The 19,173-nt window shown below is 27.5% G+C and overlaps 4 protein-coding genes and 4 non-coding genes across 11 annotated transcripts in view; 6 read left to right on the top strand and 2 right to left on the bottom strand.

Moving 5' to 3' along the window:
• Positions 1 to 473: 473 nt before the first annotated feature.
• On the bottom strand, positions 474 to 5,575 carry LOC118451305 (uncharacterized). The gene is made up of 6 exons (XM_035887717.2): positions 5,021 to 5,575; positions 4,092 to 4,211; positions 3,329 to 3,425; positions 2,993 to 3,143; positions 2,782 to 2,910; positions 474 to 2,653 (listed from the first exon to the last, which is right to left on the bottom strand). Exons 1-6 carry the CDS (start codon positions 5,374 to 5,376, stop codon positions 2,373 to 2,375), a joined length of 1,134 nt encoding a protein of 377 aa, XP_035743610.1. The 5' UTR covers positions 5,377 to 5,575; the 3' UTR covers positions 474 to 2,372.
• A 2,711-nt stretch (positions 5,576 to 8,286) lies between these two features.
• Positions 8,287 to 11,388, top strand: LOC118451306 (protein CNPPD1). Of its 3 annotated transcripts, none has more exons than XM_035887719.2 (6): positions 8,294 to 8,457; positions 9,631 to 9,756; positions 9,826 to 9,922; positions 10,102 to 10,301; positions 10,424 to 10,552; positions 10,633 to 11,388. In XM_035887719.2, exons 2-6 carry the CDS (start codon positions 9,709 to 9,711, stop codon positions 11,230 to 11,232), a joined length of 1,074 nt encoding a protein of 357 aa, XP_035743612.2. In that variant the 5' UTR covers positions 8,294 to 8,457; positions 9,631 to 9,708; the 3' UTR covers positions 11,233 to 11,388. The 3 variants fall into 3 exon arrangements, with proteins under 3 accessions (XP_085515014.1, XP_035743612.2, XP_085515013.1); XM_085658887.1 differs by having other exon boundaries at positions 8,455 to 8,549; XM_085658888.1 differs by lacking the exon at positions 9,631 to 9,756 and having other exon boundaries at positions 8,287 to 8,457.
• A 116-nt stretch (positions 11,389 to 11,504) lies between these two features.
• Positions 11,505 to 14,598, bottom strand: LOC118451309 (uncharacterized). The gene is made up of 7 exons (XM_035887732.2): positions 14,066 to 14,598; positions 13,776 to 13,976; positions 13,595 to 13,720; positions 12,347 to 12,388; positions 12,098 to 12,165; positions 11,839 to 12,042; positions 11,505 to 11,762 (listed from the first exon to the last, which is right to left on the bottom strand). The coding sequence occupies exons 1-7, from the start codon at positions 14,130 to 14,132 to the stop codon at positions 11,682 to 11,684; spliced, it is 789 nt and encodes a 262-aa protein (XP_035743625.1). The 5' UTR covers positions 14,133 to 14,598; the 3' UTR covers positions 11,505 to 11,681.
• A 726-nt stretch (positions 14,599 to 15,324) lies between these two features.
• Positions 15,325 to 15,397, top strand: TRNAV-AAC (transfer RNA valine (anticodon AAC)). Its single transcript has one exon. It is a non-coding gene; the product is annotated as a tRNA-Val (tRNA).
• Positions 15,398 to 15,580: 183 nt separating this feature from the next.
• Positions 15,581 to 15,653, top strand: TRNAV-AAC (transfer RNA valine (anticodon AAC)). Its single transcript has one exon. It is a non-coding gene; the product is annotated as a tRNA-Val (tRNA).
• A 182-nt stretch (positions 15,654 to 15,835) lies between these two features.
• TRNAV-AAC (transfer RNA valine (anticodon AAC)) lies at positions 15,836 to 15,908 on the top strand. The gene has a single exon. It is a non-coding gene; the product is annotated as a tRNA-Val (tRNA).
• Positions 15,909 to 16,096: 188 nt separating this feature from the next.
• TRNAV-AAC (transfer RNA valine (anticodon AAC)) lies at positions 16,097 to 16,169 on the top strand. Its single transcript has one exon. It is a non-coding gene; the product is annotated as a tRNA-Val (tRNA).
• A 330-nt stretch (positions 16,170 to 16,499) lies between these two features.
• The window catches only part of LOC118451310 (cilia- and flagella-associated protein 276), a 15,124-nt gene continuing 12,450 nt past the window's right edge, over positions 16,500 to 19,173 (top strand). Inside the window, exons 1-2 of one of the 2 annotated variants that reach the window (XM_035887734.2) lie at positions 16,500 to 16,618; positions 16,696 to 16,749. The gene's annotated coding sequence lies outside the window, so the exon portion shown is untranslated. The remainder of the gene's footprint in view (positions 16,619 to 16,695; positions 16,750 to 19,173) is intronic. The other variant, XM_035887735.2, reaches the window with a different exon arrangement.

Below are 19,173 nucleotides of genomic sequence, written 5' to 3'. Positions count from 1 at the left end.
ATATCTTCATTTCACTTATCGTTTTAATTAATTTATAAGTAGAATGAATGACAACAAAAATATATTAGAAAAAAAACTGATTTCATGATAATGAGAATCTCAATTATTAATTGTTCTTATCCAGTTAATTATTAATTAAAATAACTAATTTAATTATATCATATGATTAATACTTTCGTTAAAAAAAACATACGATATAAAGAACAAACTAGTTTTTAAAGAAATTAAGAAAGCACAATGCAACTATATACTTTTAAAAAATTTTAGTGATAATTATACAGATTAAGTTAATTAAGATTTTAATTTTTAATTTTTAGATAATCCGTGTAAAAGTTGTATTACAATATCACTTACTACCAATTATCTATAATTTTAATAATATATTTGTTTGGAAAAAAAAAAAAAAACACATTATTTATGTCCACATTCTACTATTTCTGTGTCACAATAATTACGGCTATCAATAGACAGTATTATGAATGACGTAATATATTTTACACACTCGACATTTGAGAACATAATTATCATCATGACCTGTTATCATATCACAGAAAAGATTTTGAATAGGCTATAAACATTTCATGTATAAAAATAGATTGTCAGATCATTTATCAATTTTATTCAATCCTTTGCAATTGTGATTATCATTTCAGATTTACAATACGATTTTAATATTATACTTGATTTCTATACTAGAGAATAAAATGTATAGATTAAGATAATTTTGTGATTTACCAAGTGATTTACTTATAATAAGCTAAATAAAAATATATTGTCTTCAGATTAATTTTTGCAAAATAATTCATATAATAAAAAGGATTAGAATGACATAATTTTTTAAAAAGAAACACTAATCGATGAAACATACAAAACCAAAAGTATTTCTCATAAAATAATCATGTATCAATGAATAAAGAATATAAAATTATATTACGAATTGTTTTTACCGTCTGTTTACCGCAAACAAAAAGATAATGATAAAAAAATCATTACAAAGAAAAATTATTCTTAAAATTGAAATTAAAATTTGGAATTCAATTAAAATTTACTCAATTTGGATATATTATCCATTATATTCAGTCTTAAATTTTATCTCAACAAATTGTCATTCATTTCGAATAGTTCATTTGAATTCTAAAACTAGAAGATTAATCCCATCTAGCTTATGGAGCATCGTATTTACACAATACAATAATTAGAAATATTTTATATATATACACGAGATTTTCTGCTATATAAAAAATATTAATAACAAAATCGTAATGTTATAATATATAACATTACAATATTATAATGTATAACAAATCTCAAATTATAATTGAGCAGTTAACAAACGGTTCAAAAATCGTAAAACTTAGAAATTAACTAGAAATATTTTGAATGCATAACTGAAAAATATTTAAAGATAATACATGTTATTTTATCAGTTATTTGCAATTGATTAAATGTTAATATATACTAAAAGTTCTTTTTTTTTTTTATGATATATCATGTTTTGTAACCTAATACATTCCTGAATATATTTTGAAAATTAAAATACATTGTGAAAACTTGTTAACTGATTAATCACTTATTTCTCTCTTCGATAAATATTTAGCACTATTATTTTTTATAGATACGAAAAAACAATATTTGTAATTTACAAAACAATGATACGTGCTTTATGGAGCTCACCCGTGACAAATATATATTAATTATATATAAATACATGAATTGGTTTGTTTACTATTATTATAGAGATGTTTTCTTTCTTGTATTGTTATTAATACATATCAGAGAATGTATATTGTAAAGAATTTTCTTCCAAAGAGATACATAATTCATAAATGTATCGTTGGACAATTTATAGTTATAATTATTTTTTGTGTGAAATAAAATGTGCTAAATTTACCTTCCAAATTATAAAACAAATTGATTAATCTTCAATTAAAATAACTTCAAATTTATAATATCCTCCGTCTGTTTTTATTCTTTATATCATACGATTTTATCTTTGAATATTTTTTTATAACATCTAAAAAATGTATCTGAGTATGTATCAATTCAACGTTTGATTGTTAAGTCTAGATCACAGAAGGGTCTCCATCTACACCTTATTGTACAGTTTCTAAATTTTACTTTGTTGTATCTGTACATAGCATAAAAATAATGATTTTTAGTAATATTTTGCTAGAATTATCTATAATTTTTTCATATGTAATGATTTTTTAAAAATACATGCAAATCGTGAGCGTGTTAATGATAACAAAAATATTTTTCCGATTTCTATAAAAAAGAAGCAAGCCAATATTTATATAAGACATAATTGTATTATCCCATTTCTTTTTTATGTATGTCACAGTTTTAAAAGTATATCCAAATTCTAGATATCTTCATGCATTATTTATATTTGCAACTTCTTGTCTATCAATTATTTCAAATTCATTATCACTCTCATCGTTTAAATTGAACTTATTATTTAACATTTCATGTCTAAAATCTATTTCTTCTTCGGAGGATGAACCTTTCTCAAAATGTCTGCTTTGAAACTTAATGCCACCTATACCTGTCTCTTCGACACTAAATTCCAATTCTGAGAGTTCAACTTCATCAATACTTTCATCTTCGTGAGATGGCATTCTTAAATCTACAAGTTTGTCATCATTAAAAAAATCTGTAAAAAAAAAAAAATAGATATTCTTATCATTAAATCTTCTATCAAATCAATGAAAGAAAGGAAAAGTAATGAGTGTTTATTTTTTACTTTCATTTATTAATATATATATAAGTATGAAGTCATACCATTTTGTATATCTGATTGCAAACTTGATGGTGTTGGAGAATGGTCACCTGATTCTCCTGCCCTTTTTAACACTTGAAGATTATCTTCAGTGACTACTGGTAAAAATTCTTCCACTTCACTATCCCATTCTGTAAAAATTTGATAATTGATAAATTATTTTTATAAAAAGATAGTACTACTATAAAGTATATAATATTACACTGTCATTACCTTTATGTGATATTACTTTTCCAGGTAGCTTTAGTAATAATGCAGGTACTAGTAGAATGCTCATACATATTATATAAGCAAGTAATACTCCATTCATAGTACGACCAATTATCCATAGGCCCAAGGATATAGTACAAACAGCAGTACAAAACTATAATTTTATTCAAACTTACAAGCATAAACTTTTTTCTGCATTTATATCTTTTATATGTCAAATAAATCGTTTGATGATGATATTAATATATACAATTTCTCATGTGTTATCAATAAGTGTAAATATTATACAGGTCAAAGAGCATATTATTACAGTAATAAATATCAACAGAGATAACATACCGTCCCTGGCTGATCTTTCCGTAGTTGTCTTAAGCTCTGCAAAACGGATTTTATTTTTCTTCCTATCTTTTCAATTTGTTCAGCCTTGGTGTGTGATCTATAAACATATTGGGAAGCTTGTTTATGTTGATTCTGAAAATGGACAATATATTATGCATGTGTGATTCATTTAATTTAATATGTATAATATTTAAATATGCAAGTGCATGAGAAATTCTAATATCGCTTATAAATTGTAAATCTTTTAACAATTTAATAATCATTCGATTTAGAAATATTTTATTTTACATCTATGTAAATTATTACGTATTATATATATAAGAAAATTGGAAGACTTGTAGAAAAAATCTTGTCAGAGAAGAACAACAATATTAAAACAAATTTTTTTCTATAGCAAAATATTTAATTGTTTCATTCCGATATCTGCATATAGAATAATTCTGTAAATTTTGGACCAACACATGCAATTACATATTTATAATCAAACTTGTATAACTCAGCTTTGTACTATCTTGTAATTTAAAAACTCTTTCGATTTAAATGTTCCTTAATGTCTGTGTTAATAAGAATCCCAAATAATTATGAATGTATATATATATATAAAGCATACCAAATGTATATATTAATAAAGTTTATATAGAATATATATTTGTAATTTTAGCATCCATAATTCATAATTCATTATAACGACATAAAAATAAAAAAGTATCAATGAGTTCCCACATGCGCAACCCTTATATATTTTTGAAGCTTAATGACATACACTAATTTTTTCTTGTTTTCTTCATATGCCTGTGCTTCCAGATTTTTATAACAGAGAACCACGACAAGCGCAGCACTGCTGGCTACTGCAAAGCCTCGGATCTCTAGAATAACTATCCCCCTGAAAAATTAGTAGTAAACACTTGCCTCATTTAACTTCATTGTAACATCAAGTGGATTAGTTATAAATATATCTGTTCTCATAAAAGAAAAAGTTAACATTTTAAATATTATGGGAAATAGAAAGGTCTTTGTTATTGATAGATTTTATGAAATAATTAAATGTGATTAAATACTTAAATTGATACTATTAGAATGTTTTACCTTAGGCACATTATTCATGTCCAAACGTATATATCACATGCATTTTATAAATTCAAAGCACCCTACTGGAGAGAGGAGGAGGAGGAGGGGGAATAAATAAAGAAAAAAAAAAGAAAAGTAAAAAATAAAAAAAAATAATAATAATAATGTTAAGTAAAAAAATAAACGAATAATAAATAATAAATGTAAAAACAAGAAACAATGGGGAATTGGCGACGAGGGATATTAAATTTGGGAGCGTGCATATGCGACGCTATACCTCTTGTTCTTATTGTCAGGTGCATAAAGGTAATAATCAAACATTGCATCTCGAGAAATGCGCGTGTACATACGTATGTACGTCAGCAAGCAGTGTAACAAGCAGCGATCGCAATTCAAAACGATCGATGTGCATGCACGCGTGCGTGCGTACGTGCGCGCGTCCGCACGCGCATGGAGTTGTGTGTGTATATTTGTGTGACGCGAGCGCGCACGCGTGTGTGTATAAAGTAAGGACACACAGAGAGACGTGTGCGCGCCCGCGCGCTCGCGTGTGTGTGTGAACATATTAATGGATATACAATATTATAAAATATAGCACAGGAATAGTAGTATCAGGTCACTCACCAAAAGAGTATATTGAACACAAACACAACTGTTATACTATTAACAGAGTTTTCCCATAGAAGGATATTCTCCAAAATCCCGCAGAATCTCTTCAAAGCCTCGATGTCGCAAATATTATTGCGACATTCGTCGTCATAATCTTCGTCGACGACGGGCGAATTCCTCGTCGAATCGGCCTCGAGGCTCATCTTTGTTACATCGCAGGAAGGCAACAATGACGATGCTACTGCTGCTGGTGCTGCTTCGGTTGTTACTGGCACCGATGGTGATGGTGGTTGTAGTAGTAGTGGTGGTGGTGGCGAAGGCGGACTCCTCAACCAACGAAAATAACATGCGATTTTCGATAGCCTTTCCATGACAATTCCAGGATAACGTTGAATCACTTTTCTCGACCTAATTCCTCTTTTCTTTCGGCATGGTATACCCTCCAATGGTCGTAGAAAGATATTTTTAGCGCGTGACAACGGGAAGGAGAGACTTTTCGAAATGAACAAACTAACGCTGAGGTTTCTTTCGTTTCGTTTCCGAAGTGCGAATGCTGGACGCTTAAGAGGGATGTTAGAGAGGAGGAGAAAATACTAGGTAGAGGGGATGCTTTACGATATACGTATATTACACATCTATTCCTACTATGTAGTTGTGTGTATGTATATAATATATATATATACGTATGTATGTATGTATGTATGTACTTGCGCATGCACACAATGCACAAGTTACAAAATCATATGAGAGCTCAATTGGTGGCAGTTTTCCTCTATCTATTTTTCGATGAGAGAGATAAGACTATTGGAAAATATTCTTCCTTGTTTACCTATTAAAGCAATTCAATATTTAGATTTTCTCTAAAATCGTTTATTATTTCTTCTCAAAGCTACTACGTCATTTATATATGCGCTCGTGCACACATCTTCCACACAAGAGACACGTATATACATACATACATACAACATATATACATGCACATATGCACAATCATACTCTTCGCTTACTTTACATATATTCAGCACATAATGATTGCAATATGAGATCACAAATCGTCGATGCAGTCATGTTACTTCACGCCAGTTTCCATTAGTTTGCTTTTTCTTAACGTTTTCGAATCAGTATCGTTGTTCGTCGCAATAAATTTTGTAGGGAAGGAAAAATTGAAACAAATTTCATATATAGAAAATTTCTATAACGACATCAACATTTATTTATTCTGTTTATACCTAATTCTAATAAAGTGACAAAGACAACATAGTTGTGCCTTCGAAAATCTTAAGAAAAGATATTTATTTATTCGAAATGCGTTATATTTCTTTCTTTCTTTCTTTCTTTGTCCAATCCGATTGCTACTTCTAACTTCTTAGGCCATAGCTTATACACATACACACGCCATATATATATATATATATGCGCGTGCAAGCTTCTACGATTGACAAACAAAATGTTTTAAAATACGTTTCCAAATAAATTGTATAAAACTTTAAGGCTGTTCGTCACCTTTAGCTCGAACCGTGTGTGACTTCAGCGACAGGTATGGACAAAATATGAACTACAAATGTAAGCGGGGAATACTGTTCCCGCCATATGTTTAACATATCGATGTATGAGTTTGTGTTGGTTTTTGATACGTACATAACAATCAGTTTTGTATAGGTTAAAATAAGTAGTGTTGGTATATACTGTGACTCACACTTTTCAATCTTATATATGTATATCTTTTTTTAATAACATACGTATATATGACATCTTTAATTATTTGTTTCACGACAAATACATAAAGAATAATAAATATAATTGACACGTATAATAAGTTAGTTTTATTTCTGATTAGTTAGTTAAATTACTGAAAAAAAACGAAAATTACAAAAAAAAAAAAAAAAAAAAAAAAAAAACAAGGTTTTATCAAAAATAATTAGTGAATATTTATTATATTATATATATAAATATATACTTATTATATTATTATATTATATATTATTATTATTATAGTAATAGTAGGAATAATAAGTAATAATATAAAGTTGATTATTATATATAGAGGAAATCATAAAAAAAAAATAGCACTTGGAGAAATATTTCGTTGATAATATGGAAACGAATTTGTCTTTTGACCTTTATAAAAATAGTATATAATATATAATTGTTTATGTTTATTAATTATTATTTTTAAAAAAATAATCGATAAATGTATATACTTTATATATATCTGCGATCAAGCCAAATTGTACCGTTCCTGTGCCAATCTAACACAGATTATCGCGTAACTTACGTCAATCATCAATGGAAAAAATAAGTAGGAGAGATTAGATAGTAATGTCTTATTAAATTGACAAATAAAGGAAAAAATAATTAATCAGTTGATTATTTTAATTTATATCGATATAATAAAAAAAAACCTAATGGAACTTTCGAATCTAATACGATTCCCGAATTATTAATGTAAATATTTGCCAATATGCTACACATATTTGCCAATGTGTTTATCGAATCTCTATATTTCTAGTTTATAAAATGTAAAAATAAACTATAGATTTCTCAAAAATTTAACAATATTTAAAAAATGTAGATCTATTGATATGAACGATTGGACAGGTATTTTCGTATTTTTACCTTAAAATCATCTGTACAAGATTCATAAAAATAGCCGAGTGAGTTATCTTAACTTTTTCGTCTGAGCATCGTGAAACGCATTTCTTTGCGTTTAAAATGGTTTAGAAAATCTGAGCATCATCAGTTTACACTCCAAACAAGTAGGCAATCGTCTACTTCATGGAAACAAAACATATACCATTCAAGCGTGTATATGAAAATCAGTAGTGGGGGATACGAGCTTCTCTTTTTCGTCGCAGATATCGAGAGGCGCCACTATACGAAAGTTTTTCTTTGTGAAAAACGTCGAAAACAACATTTAGGTTAACAAAGAGAACGGTCATGATTCTTGACCGATTTTGATGAACAAGATCTCATCTTAAAGACGATGGTTTGATCTAAAATTCCGTTTTTTCGAATTTTTACGAAAGCTTTATATTTCCAAATGAATTATTCTCGAAGGAATACCATTTTTTAATATGATTTTTTTCAAAGAAAATAAAGCTTTTTTTACAATTCAAAAAAACAGAGTGCTAGATTAAACCTTCATCTTTAAAATATCCTTTGGTCGTCATAATCGGTCAAGAATTACGCCTGTTTTCATTATCGGCGTAAACCATTATAAAACCAGGAGTAATGAACAGTCTTAAAGTATTATTTCCTTTTCCTTTCCTTTGTGTTGATACTTTGTCGTTATCAAGTTTGCTATCGATGTTATCATAGAATCATCATTGTTATATCAGGTGTTATTTTATAGAATTTTAAATAAAAATATATAAGTATGAAGATATCAACGAAAGGCAAGTAGCCAATGAAAAGTTAGCAGAGAAGAAGCCATGATGTTCTGTGTACCTAAGGTCAGACATTTTCTTGTTAGTGACGGATCACTTTTGATCGTTTCGACTGTATTATATTGCATTGTATGATGCGTAGCAAAAATTGTTGATAAGTCTGTTAATTTCAATTTCTTTTTTATTATACCAGGTGTCGATCAAATTAATTAATTTCGTGAAAGAAATATTTATGAAATTTCTAGCGCAATAATTACAATATACAATATGTTCGAAAAAATTCATATATAAAATATATATGTATATAATATTTTAATTTTATTATATAGAAGAATAATGCAATTTAAAAGCTAATTATTCTTTTTCCTAAGATTTTTTTTTTAGTATCTTTTATTCTCTTTATCGTCTTACATTTTCGTTGAAAAGTTTTCATTATTTTTAATGCATTAAGCTTTCTGAAGGCTATTTGTTAATAATAGTATTTAATCACGAAGTCATTGAGAAAGAAAAAAATGATGAAAGGATTCTTTATAGTTTCAATATGTGTATTTTTTTTTTTAATGTCGTTCATGAAATAAAAATACAATTCGTCAGCAATCGTATTTGTAATTCTATATAATAAAATTAAATATATGTACATATATATATATATATATATTATATATATATATATATATAAAATATTGTTAATATAAGTAAAATATTTTCGTATAAAATATAAATTTTGTAAAAGAACGTAAAAATATATATCAACACAAGCAAATCTGTTATTAATATAGCTTGCTTAAAACTTTAAGCTGTAACTATATATGTAACGCGCATTAATCAGATATAATACGAATGAAAATTTTTGGCTTCTGTCATATGTTCTTAAGTTATCATGAAACGTTCTACTTTATCGATAGAGCAAGTTAGCAATAGATTATAACAATCATATAAGTAAATATGATAAGTTTTTTATACGTATGATCTCAAGTATATTACGCATCTTCGAACATGAATGTGTGTGTGTTTTAAATTTTCTAATAAATTTCTTATATATATATATATATGTATATATATATATATGTATATATGTGATAAAATATACGTATACATATGCATACATATAAAGGCTTAAATAGGTTAGAATAGATACATACAGCCCCTTCCATAATGTATAAATTCTATGGTTAAAGTCATAGTTGTCATAACATAACGGAATAATATATCTATTATTCGCTTTGTTTCATATGTTAGGTCATTCACATATTTCGAGAGATTTTTAATTAGCTCTTATAAAATAATAATATTCGAAAGTAATAATCATTATTCAATATGACGAAAAATTATTCTAAAGAAACGTCAATTCCTTCGAAATTAAAGGTAAAGAAATTTTTATTCTCTCCCATTTAATTTTATCATTGTTTATAGATTGAAGTTTTATTTTTCTAGGGCACAAATGATCATAATGAATTTTTGAATCGAATTACAAAGTCATTGTATTATTTCGAATTTCCAATGACCGATTGTCTCAGTTTTCCAGTTACTGGTTAGTAATATATATTCTTTAAATACCTTCAAATTTGTAAGCTCATTTGATTTTAATTTTATTATTTTTATTTTATATGCCATTAACAATTTCTTTTTCTTTTTGTAAAAGAAACAAATTATAACATTTTACGAACAAAAATTTACATATTTTTAAATAAAAAAAATTTATGTTCGTAGAAATGGCAGCAGAACTTTTTACTGGGGTGAATCATACGTTAGAACGATTAGATGTGGAAGAAGCAAGTAAAATTTCTAGAAATGCCTGCGTTTCTCCGTGTTCTTTGATCTTAGCATTATTATACTTAGAAAAATTAAAAGATTGCAATCCAGAATATCTTCAACAAGTAGCACCTTCTAAACTGTTTCTTGTTTCTTTAGTATGTTTTGTTTTGTTTGTTTTTATATATATATATATATATATATATATATATATATATATATAATGGATATTATGTATAAATTTCTTATATTATACAAAGATTATTTTATTTTTATATAGATGGTAGCTACTAAATTCTTAAACGACGATGGAGAAGAAGATCAAGTTTTTAATACAGAATGGGCCTTATCAAGCGATTTAACCATATTGCAGATAAATCAATTGGAGAAGGAATTTTTAAATGCTATTGTAAATAGACATAATATTATTTTGTAGTGCACATATTTAAAATAGAATAAAATTTTTATCCATTTATTTATCTTTAATAGGATTGGTCTATATATGTTCAAAATCAAGATTTTTGGAAAAGATTACAAAAACTAGAAAAGGATATTGCTTATAAAGAAGCTCAAAAACGTGGCTGGTTTTCTTATACAGAATTGAGCTGTCTCATGGATTCTGTTCAACTGCTAGCTCTTGTTTATGAATTTATAAATATATCATCTGTATGTTTAGTAGCATATGCTATTGGAGTAGTCACTATTTTGGGATCTGCTATAGTTACGAGTCATTTGCCTGGTACACAACTTGGTTCAACGATATTGAGAAATACTGAAAATATAACAAATATAAGCATAGATACAGAGATAGAGAAAGAAAGGATAAATCAAGATATTGAGATACCTGATATATTTACAACAATGGATTTTATACATGCTACAAAATCTTATAAAACATGTGAAAAAAATGAAGTAGTAAGCATATCTTGGAAATGTTGGATACATTCTATGAATACTTGGTTTCCTGACGATACATATTTGAAATCGCAAACAATGAACCATTTACACTTTACAGATTATAATCCATTTTCTACTATAAGTAAATTCATACTTGATACTAATTCTTCTACGGAATTAATTTTACAATGAAAAAGACTTGTATTAGGAATTTTTGGTTTAGAAATTTCTTTTCTGACAAGCAATGTCACATATATTTTCTGTAAACATTTATGAGAAAAAAAATTTTTTTCTACTTAAACTGCAGATAAAGTTTAGATAATTTACTTATAGATTTTATGAAAATTATATAAAAAAAAAAAGAATTATATATATATATATTTATCAGAAAAAATTATTATAAAAATTGAAAGTCCAATAATAATAATTATTGCAAATATTTAATATATAATCCATTGTAACACCAGGTAGAATGTTAAGATACGGAATTGACATTTGTGATATTTATAAATATAGTTTAAACGTATATCGATTAAAATTCGTAAAATTGTTTTTTATCGTTAAAATGTGCTGATAGTTTTATAAATATTTTTCCATGTGGTCGAAAATGCAGTAATAAATACATTGTAGAATAAATTTGTTTATCTATCACAGAAAAAGTCTACAGCTGGTATTGTTATCATTCCAATTAGACATCCTATCGTAATTCCAACCACTCTACCCTAAATCATAAGAGTTAAATATACTAATAATGTAGAATATAACACAATTTTAAAATAATTTAAATTCAAGACTTACCAAATTTACAGCCATCCTTGTCCTTCGTAATTTTGATTGTGCATTGCTTAAATATGGTCTTTTAATTCCTACCTTTTCTACTAAACTTTCTACCCAATTTGTAGATCCAATTCCTATTATATCAGATACAGTATTTCCTAAAGCTGCAGCTGCCATAGTTGAGATAGGAAACTTGTTGCTCAGAAACATTTCAATGTAGTCACCCTGAAAGTTCTAAGTTACAGATTGGAAAAATATATAATGTTAATATAATACATACAGCAACTATCATGATGGCGTTGTCGAGAAAACCAAAGGCAATGAATGGAATACTATTTATAAATGCAACTGGAAAATTTGTTTATATTATTATTTTAATCTCTTCTTATCTAATCTCTTCTTATTGTAAATCTTATTCTAAATTTCTGTTCATGGTATGTATAGATAGATTTTCATTACTACATTTATATTATATCATTTTATAGTCATTAAGATAGTATAATTACAGTAAATTTATTATATTACATACCTTTTAGAAGAACTCTATTACTCGGTCTTGCATCATTTTCAACTGTAATTTGAAAAAGAACAATGTAAATTTTATAATGCACAACAATTTGTAATATGAAGAACTTCATATAGTATATTAAGGAAAGATTTGTTATGTGTTGTGTTTATTAATAGTATTACTTTATAAAATTTATGATATTAACAATAGCAATAATAATAATAATAATAATAATAATGATAATAATAATAATAATAATAATATAATAATAATAATAATAATAATGGTAATAATAAGGGTAAAGCATTATTAATTACAATTTAGTAATTGTTAAGAAATGTAAAAAAAACAATTGACATGCTTAATATTATCAATCAAGTACACATAAGTTTAAAAAGTGATAATTTATTAAAGTTAACATACATTGTTCAACTGGATGAATTTCTATGTATAGAAAAATACAATGAAATTACATACTGTTTTTAAATAGCATATTTTGCATTACAAAAGTATTACCATTATAAAAATAAAAAATTTTATCTTATAGAATGTATATAAAAATAATATCTTAATATTGAGAGAAAGTTAGTTAATTGAAAACAAAAACCTATTTATTGATTATATACAATTGAATATATATTATAACAAATTATTTATTAGTTAAGCATTAATACACTAAAATCTGCAAAATTAACATAAAAATACTTATAAATATAATATTACAAGGTTTATATCTTGTTGTCATGCATTTCTATAAAAGAGGAATATGATTTGTAACATGTGCAAGATAATGTTACTAGTATGACTTGTATGTGTGGAAGATTTTTTATTAAAATATACTAAATTATCTTAGATATTGAAATGGAACAATATAAGAAAATAGATCATTATAAATAATTTAGTAGAAAACTTATACATATATAAAAATAAATAAACTTACATATTAATATCCATAAAGAATGCAAAAATACAATTGCTTTTTAAGTATTAAAAAGAATAATAAATAAGTAATTCTCACATTGAAAGATATATTAAAAAGAAAAAAAAAAGAAAGAAGCAAAATAAATGATTCTATTTGCATATATTATTTATGAGAATCATGAATTAAATAAAATTTTCAATAATAAATTTTCTTAACTCTATTTTTGTATAGAATTTATAAATTAAATACCGACTAGAATCGTTTGTTGATATTTGTCGATAGAATTATATAAAGTAATAAAAGTATGTTTGTAAATTGTTTTCAAAAGAATGTTTCAATATTCCTACCAGACTTATGAAGAAGCCAATTTTCGGGTAGAGGACAGTAACTACCAGTAGGATCGACGTCACCTAGAGTAGGCAATTTTGTAGGCCTTCCAAGTTTACTTCTCCAACGAATACCCGCTAATTGAGCTAAAGAAAAAATATAAATTGGATTTTTAATGCCTTTCTTATATTTAATAATTACCTTCGTATGAAGCTTTATCATCCATAGATTTATATTTGTTCAAAACAGTCATTAAAATATTTCGTTCTTCTGGAGTTAATTTTTCTGCTAATATATTGGCCTGCTCTTTAGTTAGAACATTTGTAGTACCATTGTTAGAAATAATATCTTGTTTAAAGGAATATACTAAACAACTTTCATGAAATTTTCTCAATTTCATTCCTGAAATGGTTATGACGTTAAAAGGTGTGCCATCAGTTAGTCATATCTTATTTTTAAATATCACAAATTTACAATATTTATTTTCTTACCAAAATTGTTGATTCCTTTATGGAACAAGTACATTTCTCTACCTAATAAATTAATAAAAACTCGCATCTTCGATATATAGAACAATTGAAACACAAGAAATAAACTATACGATATTGCGATTATCTAAAGATATTAATGATGTATACAAATCAGGAATGTTATCGTTGAACGGAATACGTATCAATATTGCGAAATTAATTGAGATTAATTTCTTTTCTTTTTCTTTTCTTTTTTCCTTTTTTTCCAATGACAAATTAATTACAATTATTTACTGACTTATGCAATATTTAACAATAATAATTAAAATTTAATATCTCTCTTTGCTCTGTCTTATTGAATGAATCAATATAAAAACAAAACAGTTATACGTTAATACGCGCTATCACGAACATACTATTAGATCAATGAAGACTACTTTTGTCTTTTAAATCAGTAAACGGTATTGTTAGGGTTGTTCTTCACTATCATTCACTACATAAACGTGTATGACTTCAGCGATAGGTATGGCCAAAATATGAACTACAAGCACAATAGAGGAACAGTGTCATCACCATGCGCTTATCCTATCGATGTATAAACTCATATATAGATTATATCCCCTTGAGCGTAATCTAACAATCGTTAGATTAGTGTACAATAGAAATTGTTATGTGTAATAATAATAAATGCGAATAAAAAATTATACGCTATATATTTCTCTGAAGATAGAATAAAAAAGTATTTATTGATCGTATAAATTTTATATGTTTTGTTTTTGATTAAATTTATACGTATAACTAAAGATAAAAAAAAAAAATGTATATATATAAAGAAACGTAACTCATTAAAAAGTTTTGTTTAAAAGGGAAAAGAAAAATTAATAAAAAAGGATATGCATCTTAAAGATCAATTTAAATCAATCACTCAATTTTATACTTTTGAAAGAAAAAGATTCAATAAAAAAGTCCCAATTAAAGTCTCTCAGAGAAAATAAAAAAAGCTGATCAGGAATTATTTGAATAAAATGTTTCAACGATGATCATGAACCGAAAATAATTAAATAAAAAATAATTATTTTTTTATTAATTAAAAATATTATAACACTTATAATTAATTGCTTATATTATAGTATTATTAGAGCTTATATCTTTAAACGCATGGAGTTTGATAGAATTAATTTTTAAACGGATTAAATAACAATACATTATTTTATTTATTTTTTAAATAAATTTAATTATATATTGGATGAAATACATACTATGTCAGAATGTTTTCAAGCGTTTCCGTGGTGTAGTGGTTATCACATCCGCCTAACACGCGGAAGGTCCCCGGTTCGATCCCGGGCGGAAACAGTTTTTTTTTTTTTATTTTTTTATTTCAACAAAATATAATTTTTCGAATAGTTGAAATGTTAAGATTTTTATTCGAAAGGTTTTTGTAACATAGAAAAAAGTTTCATGAAAAATTTTTTTTATTTAATAAAAAAAGCAAATAATTTTAACTATTATACTTAATAATAAAAAATCCCAAGGGTAGTTTCCGTGGTGTAGTGGTTATCACATCCGCCTAACACGCGGAAGGTCCCCGGTTCGATCCCGGGCGGAAACAATTTTTTTTTTTATTTTTTTATTTCAACAAAATACAATTTTCCGAATAGTTGAAATGTTAAGATTTTTATTCGAAAGATTTTTGTAACGTGGAAATAAATTTTATGAAAAATTTTTTTTATTTAATAAAAGAAGCAAATAATTTTAACAATTTTAATTAAATAACAAAAAATTTTAAGGGTAGTTTCCGTGGTGTAGTGGTTATCACATCCGCCTAACACGCGGAAGGTCCCCGGTTCGATCCCGGGCGGAAACAAACTTTTTCGTTTTTTTATTTATCCATTCAACGAAAAACAGTTTTCCGAATAGTTGAAATGTTAAGATTTTCATTCGAATGCTTTTATGTAACGTGGAAATAAATTTTATTAAAAGTTTTCTTTTATTTGATAAAGGAAAAAAATAATTTTAACAATCATAGTTCAATAAGAAAAGATTTTAAGGGTAGTTTCCGTGGTGTAGTGGTTATCACATCCGCCTAACACGCGGAAGGTCCCCGGTTCGATCCCGGGCGGAAACAATTATTTCTTTTATATTTTTTTTCTTCTTATATCATTTACAAATTATTAATTAAAATATAATTAATTTTATATACGTCAGCTATTAATAACGATTTGTTATTACGTATAATTTCTTTTTATTTACCATTAGATCTGTTGCATTTATTACTGGATAGATCTATGTAAGAAGTATCAATGTGTAAATTCATTCCGACGGTCATCTCGATATTATGCCGACGTAACTACATTTATATAGGTCGATAAAGAAGAACAAGATCGTAGTTCATAATATTTCGAAAACGTATTGAAGGGGGCAGCAGTATACAACATTGGAATAAATGTTACTACAGAGTTTCATCGTTGCCGTCTATGTTCAGTATAATATCGATGTAACTAAATTCTAATAACGCGTGTGATTTCTTTAGCATTTTAGTGTTTCCAAGGAGAATCGAAGCTAAGGATTTTGAAGGTTAGTGATTTCGTTTACGAGGAGTGTTCGATAAGTTTTCATTAATAATCCATTTTATTTTGTATTAATTGTAATAGCTGCGCAAGCTGATACTACGAATAATAATATTTTATTCGAAAAAGAATCGTAAGGTCAGTACACGCATTAAATTATTTCATTGATAAATATAATATAAATTATCGAGGTTATATAATAAAATTAGGTTATCTGTTCGAGAGAAAGAAAGAAAAAAAGAAAGAAAGAAAAAGATAAAGGTTTTACAAGTAAGAAAGATAGAATGAAAAATACTTTACATTTACGTATATTCCTTGTAAAACGTTGCTAGGAAGTAAGTAGGAGAAACTCTACGGCAGGTGAAATGATCAAAGTTACGAGCGTTCGCTCGTCGCCTGTCGACGTCAATTTCGAGTTAATATGTCACAAGGAAAGTACGGGATCGCCCCCAGAGCTGTTCCGTCTTTGATCTTGGCGTCCTTTACTATACACTCCTCCTAGTATTCCTATTCCTTCTCCACTTCCACCTCCTCTTTCTCTTCCTCGTTCTCCTCCTCTTTCGTTAATCGTGACGGTTGTCCGGCACCTTCCGAAAACTCACCCACCCTTCTCTGGTCACACGCCGGAAAACGACATTATCAGGAGGGATAGCTAAATCCAATTTTATTGTTTGCCCGCTTAGGATCGCTCGAATTACTCTCTCTCTCTCTCTCTTTCTCTCCTTCCCTCTTTCTCTCTCTCTCTCTCTCTGTCTCTCTGCTTCTGTCTTTCTTGATCAGGACGCCATTACGTACACTTTTCTAATCGGCAATACGATTATTATCTTATCGAGGGAGGAGATATCCTTTAATTATTGTACACACGTACATACATACATGCATATAATCTCAATCGTCAATAATTATAGACAATTATATTTTCGTACTATAAATTATTTAATATCATTTTCGTTCGAAAGTATTCATACTTCTTATCTCGTAAATATCTCGTATTTTTTCATTTTTCATTAATAACGTGTAAGTAAATAATAACGTATGTATGTATATATATATATATATATATATATATATATATATATATAGAGAGAGAGAGAGAGAGAGAGAGAGATCGAAAGATTGTCTTATGTTTCAAGGTTCGAAATAATTATTTATATACAACAACGTAAATAATATTACGTTATTGACAACTTAACCTATACAATAAGAGGAACGAAATGAATGAACGAACGAGTAAACGAGAGTGCGTATGAAAGAAAATTTTCAAAACAGATTCTGTATTAATACGTACTATCTACGTACGTACGTACATATATATATATATATATATATATATATATATACGTATCACATAGGGTACGGACGTTGGCAAGCTCGTAGATCATTTCGTCGGTTAGAGAAAAGGGAGAAGGAGAGGAGGGGTGTGCGCGAGTCGCACATTATAACGGGGACATAATGGTGTACCAATGTGTACATATTCTCCTCCGGGGACGCAGAATGTGCTTTTGGTGTTTGGTCTCCATTAATATCGGATCGACTGGATTGTTATACTGCAGTTATACCTCTTCTGTATCATCTCTCGGTATCATCTCTCTCTCTCTCTCTCTCTCTCTCTGCCATTCTCTCTCTCTCTCTCTCTTTTTTTCCTTTTTTTTGGGTTCTTTTTTTTTTTTATAGAGCCATATGTCTTCCCGATGCATCGCAACCACCCGTCCCTTGTAACGCGCTCATTTGTCAGCACGCAATCTGCCATCGTTTGCGAATTTGATGTTGCAAGTCAAAACACATGGACAATATTTTTGCAAAATTACGAGCCCTTTATGGGGATGTGGGACAGTGGGGAGGAAGGTAAAAGTTTCGGAGTCCACCCCCATCCCCCATTCTAATCCCCTTCACATTCATCTTCTTTTTCTTTTTTTGTCTTCTTTCTTTTTTTTTCTTCTTTTGCGCGCGTGTGCTTTTTTTCTCTTTTTGTTCTTTTTTTCTGTCTTTTTTTTTTTTTTTTGAAAATACCTGTTACGTATTTTCACGTTCCGACGAATTACATTCCGACGAATTACATTTATAAATGCGTTGCTAATCCTTCAACTATCATAGAGTTATTTTCTATTCGTAGATGCGTGTTCGTGAATCGGTTGACGAATTAATACGCGTAGACGCAGATTTCGTACGTTTCATTAATAATTTTAATGCTTCTTCATTACTTTCGTTCGTTATAATACAGTTTAGCTTTATGACAACTCTTTTTTGTAGAAAAAAAAAGAAAGAAAAAAGAAAAGAAAAGAAAAACATGAAAAATTGAAATCGTAATATATCGTTGATGATCTTTCGTTAAAAAAAAAAAAAACAACGCTTTACTCTTGGGTCCTCTTCTCTTCATTGTTTTATTTTTTCATTTTATTGCCCGAAAAAAAAAGGATATATGTATGTATTTCCAACGTCATAGGAATATGAGAAACGATATGGACATTATTTAGTATTTGAAGGAAGAGACAGTCGATGCAGAAAAATGAAACGATCTTGTACGTATTAAGGGGGTTGTTGAAAAAGCCGAAGGGTTCTCGG

This window comes from Vespa mandarinia, chromosome 8 (genome assembly GCF_050613455.1).
Source record: "Vespa mandarinia isolate Hongniang chromosome 8, ASM5061345v1, whole genome shotgun sequence".
NCBI classification, from domain to species: domain Eukaryota; kingdom Metazoa; phylum Arthropoda; class Insecta; order Hymenoptera; family Vespidae; genus Vespa; species Vespa mandarinia.
Note: the sequence above shows the minus strand (reverse complement) of the source record. Positions and strands in the feature narration are given on the sequence as shown.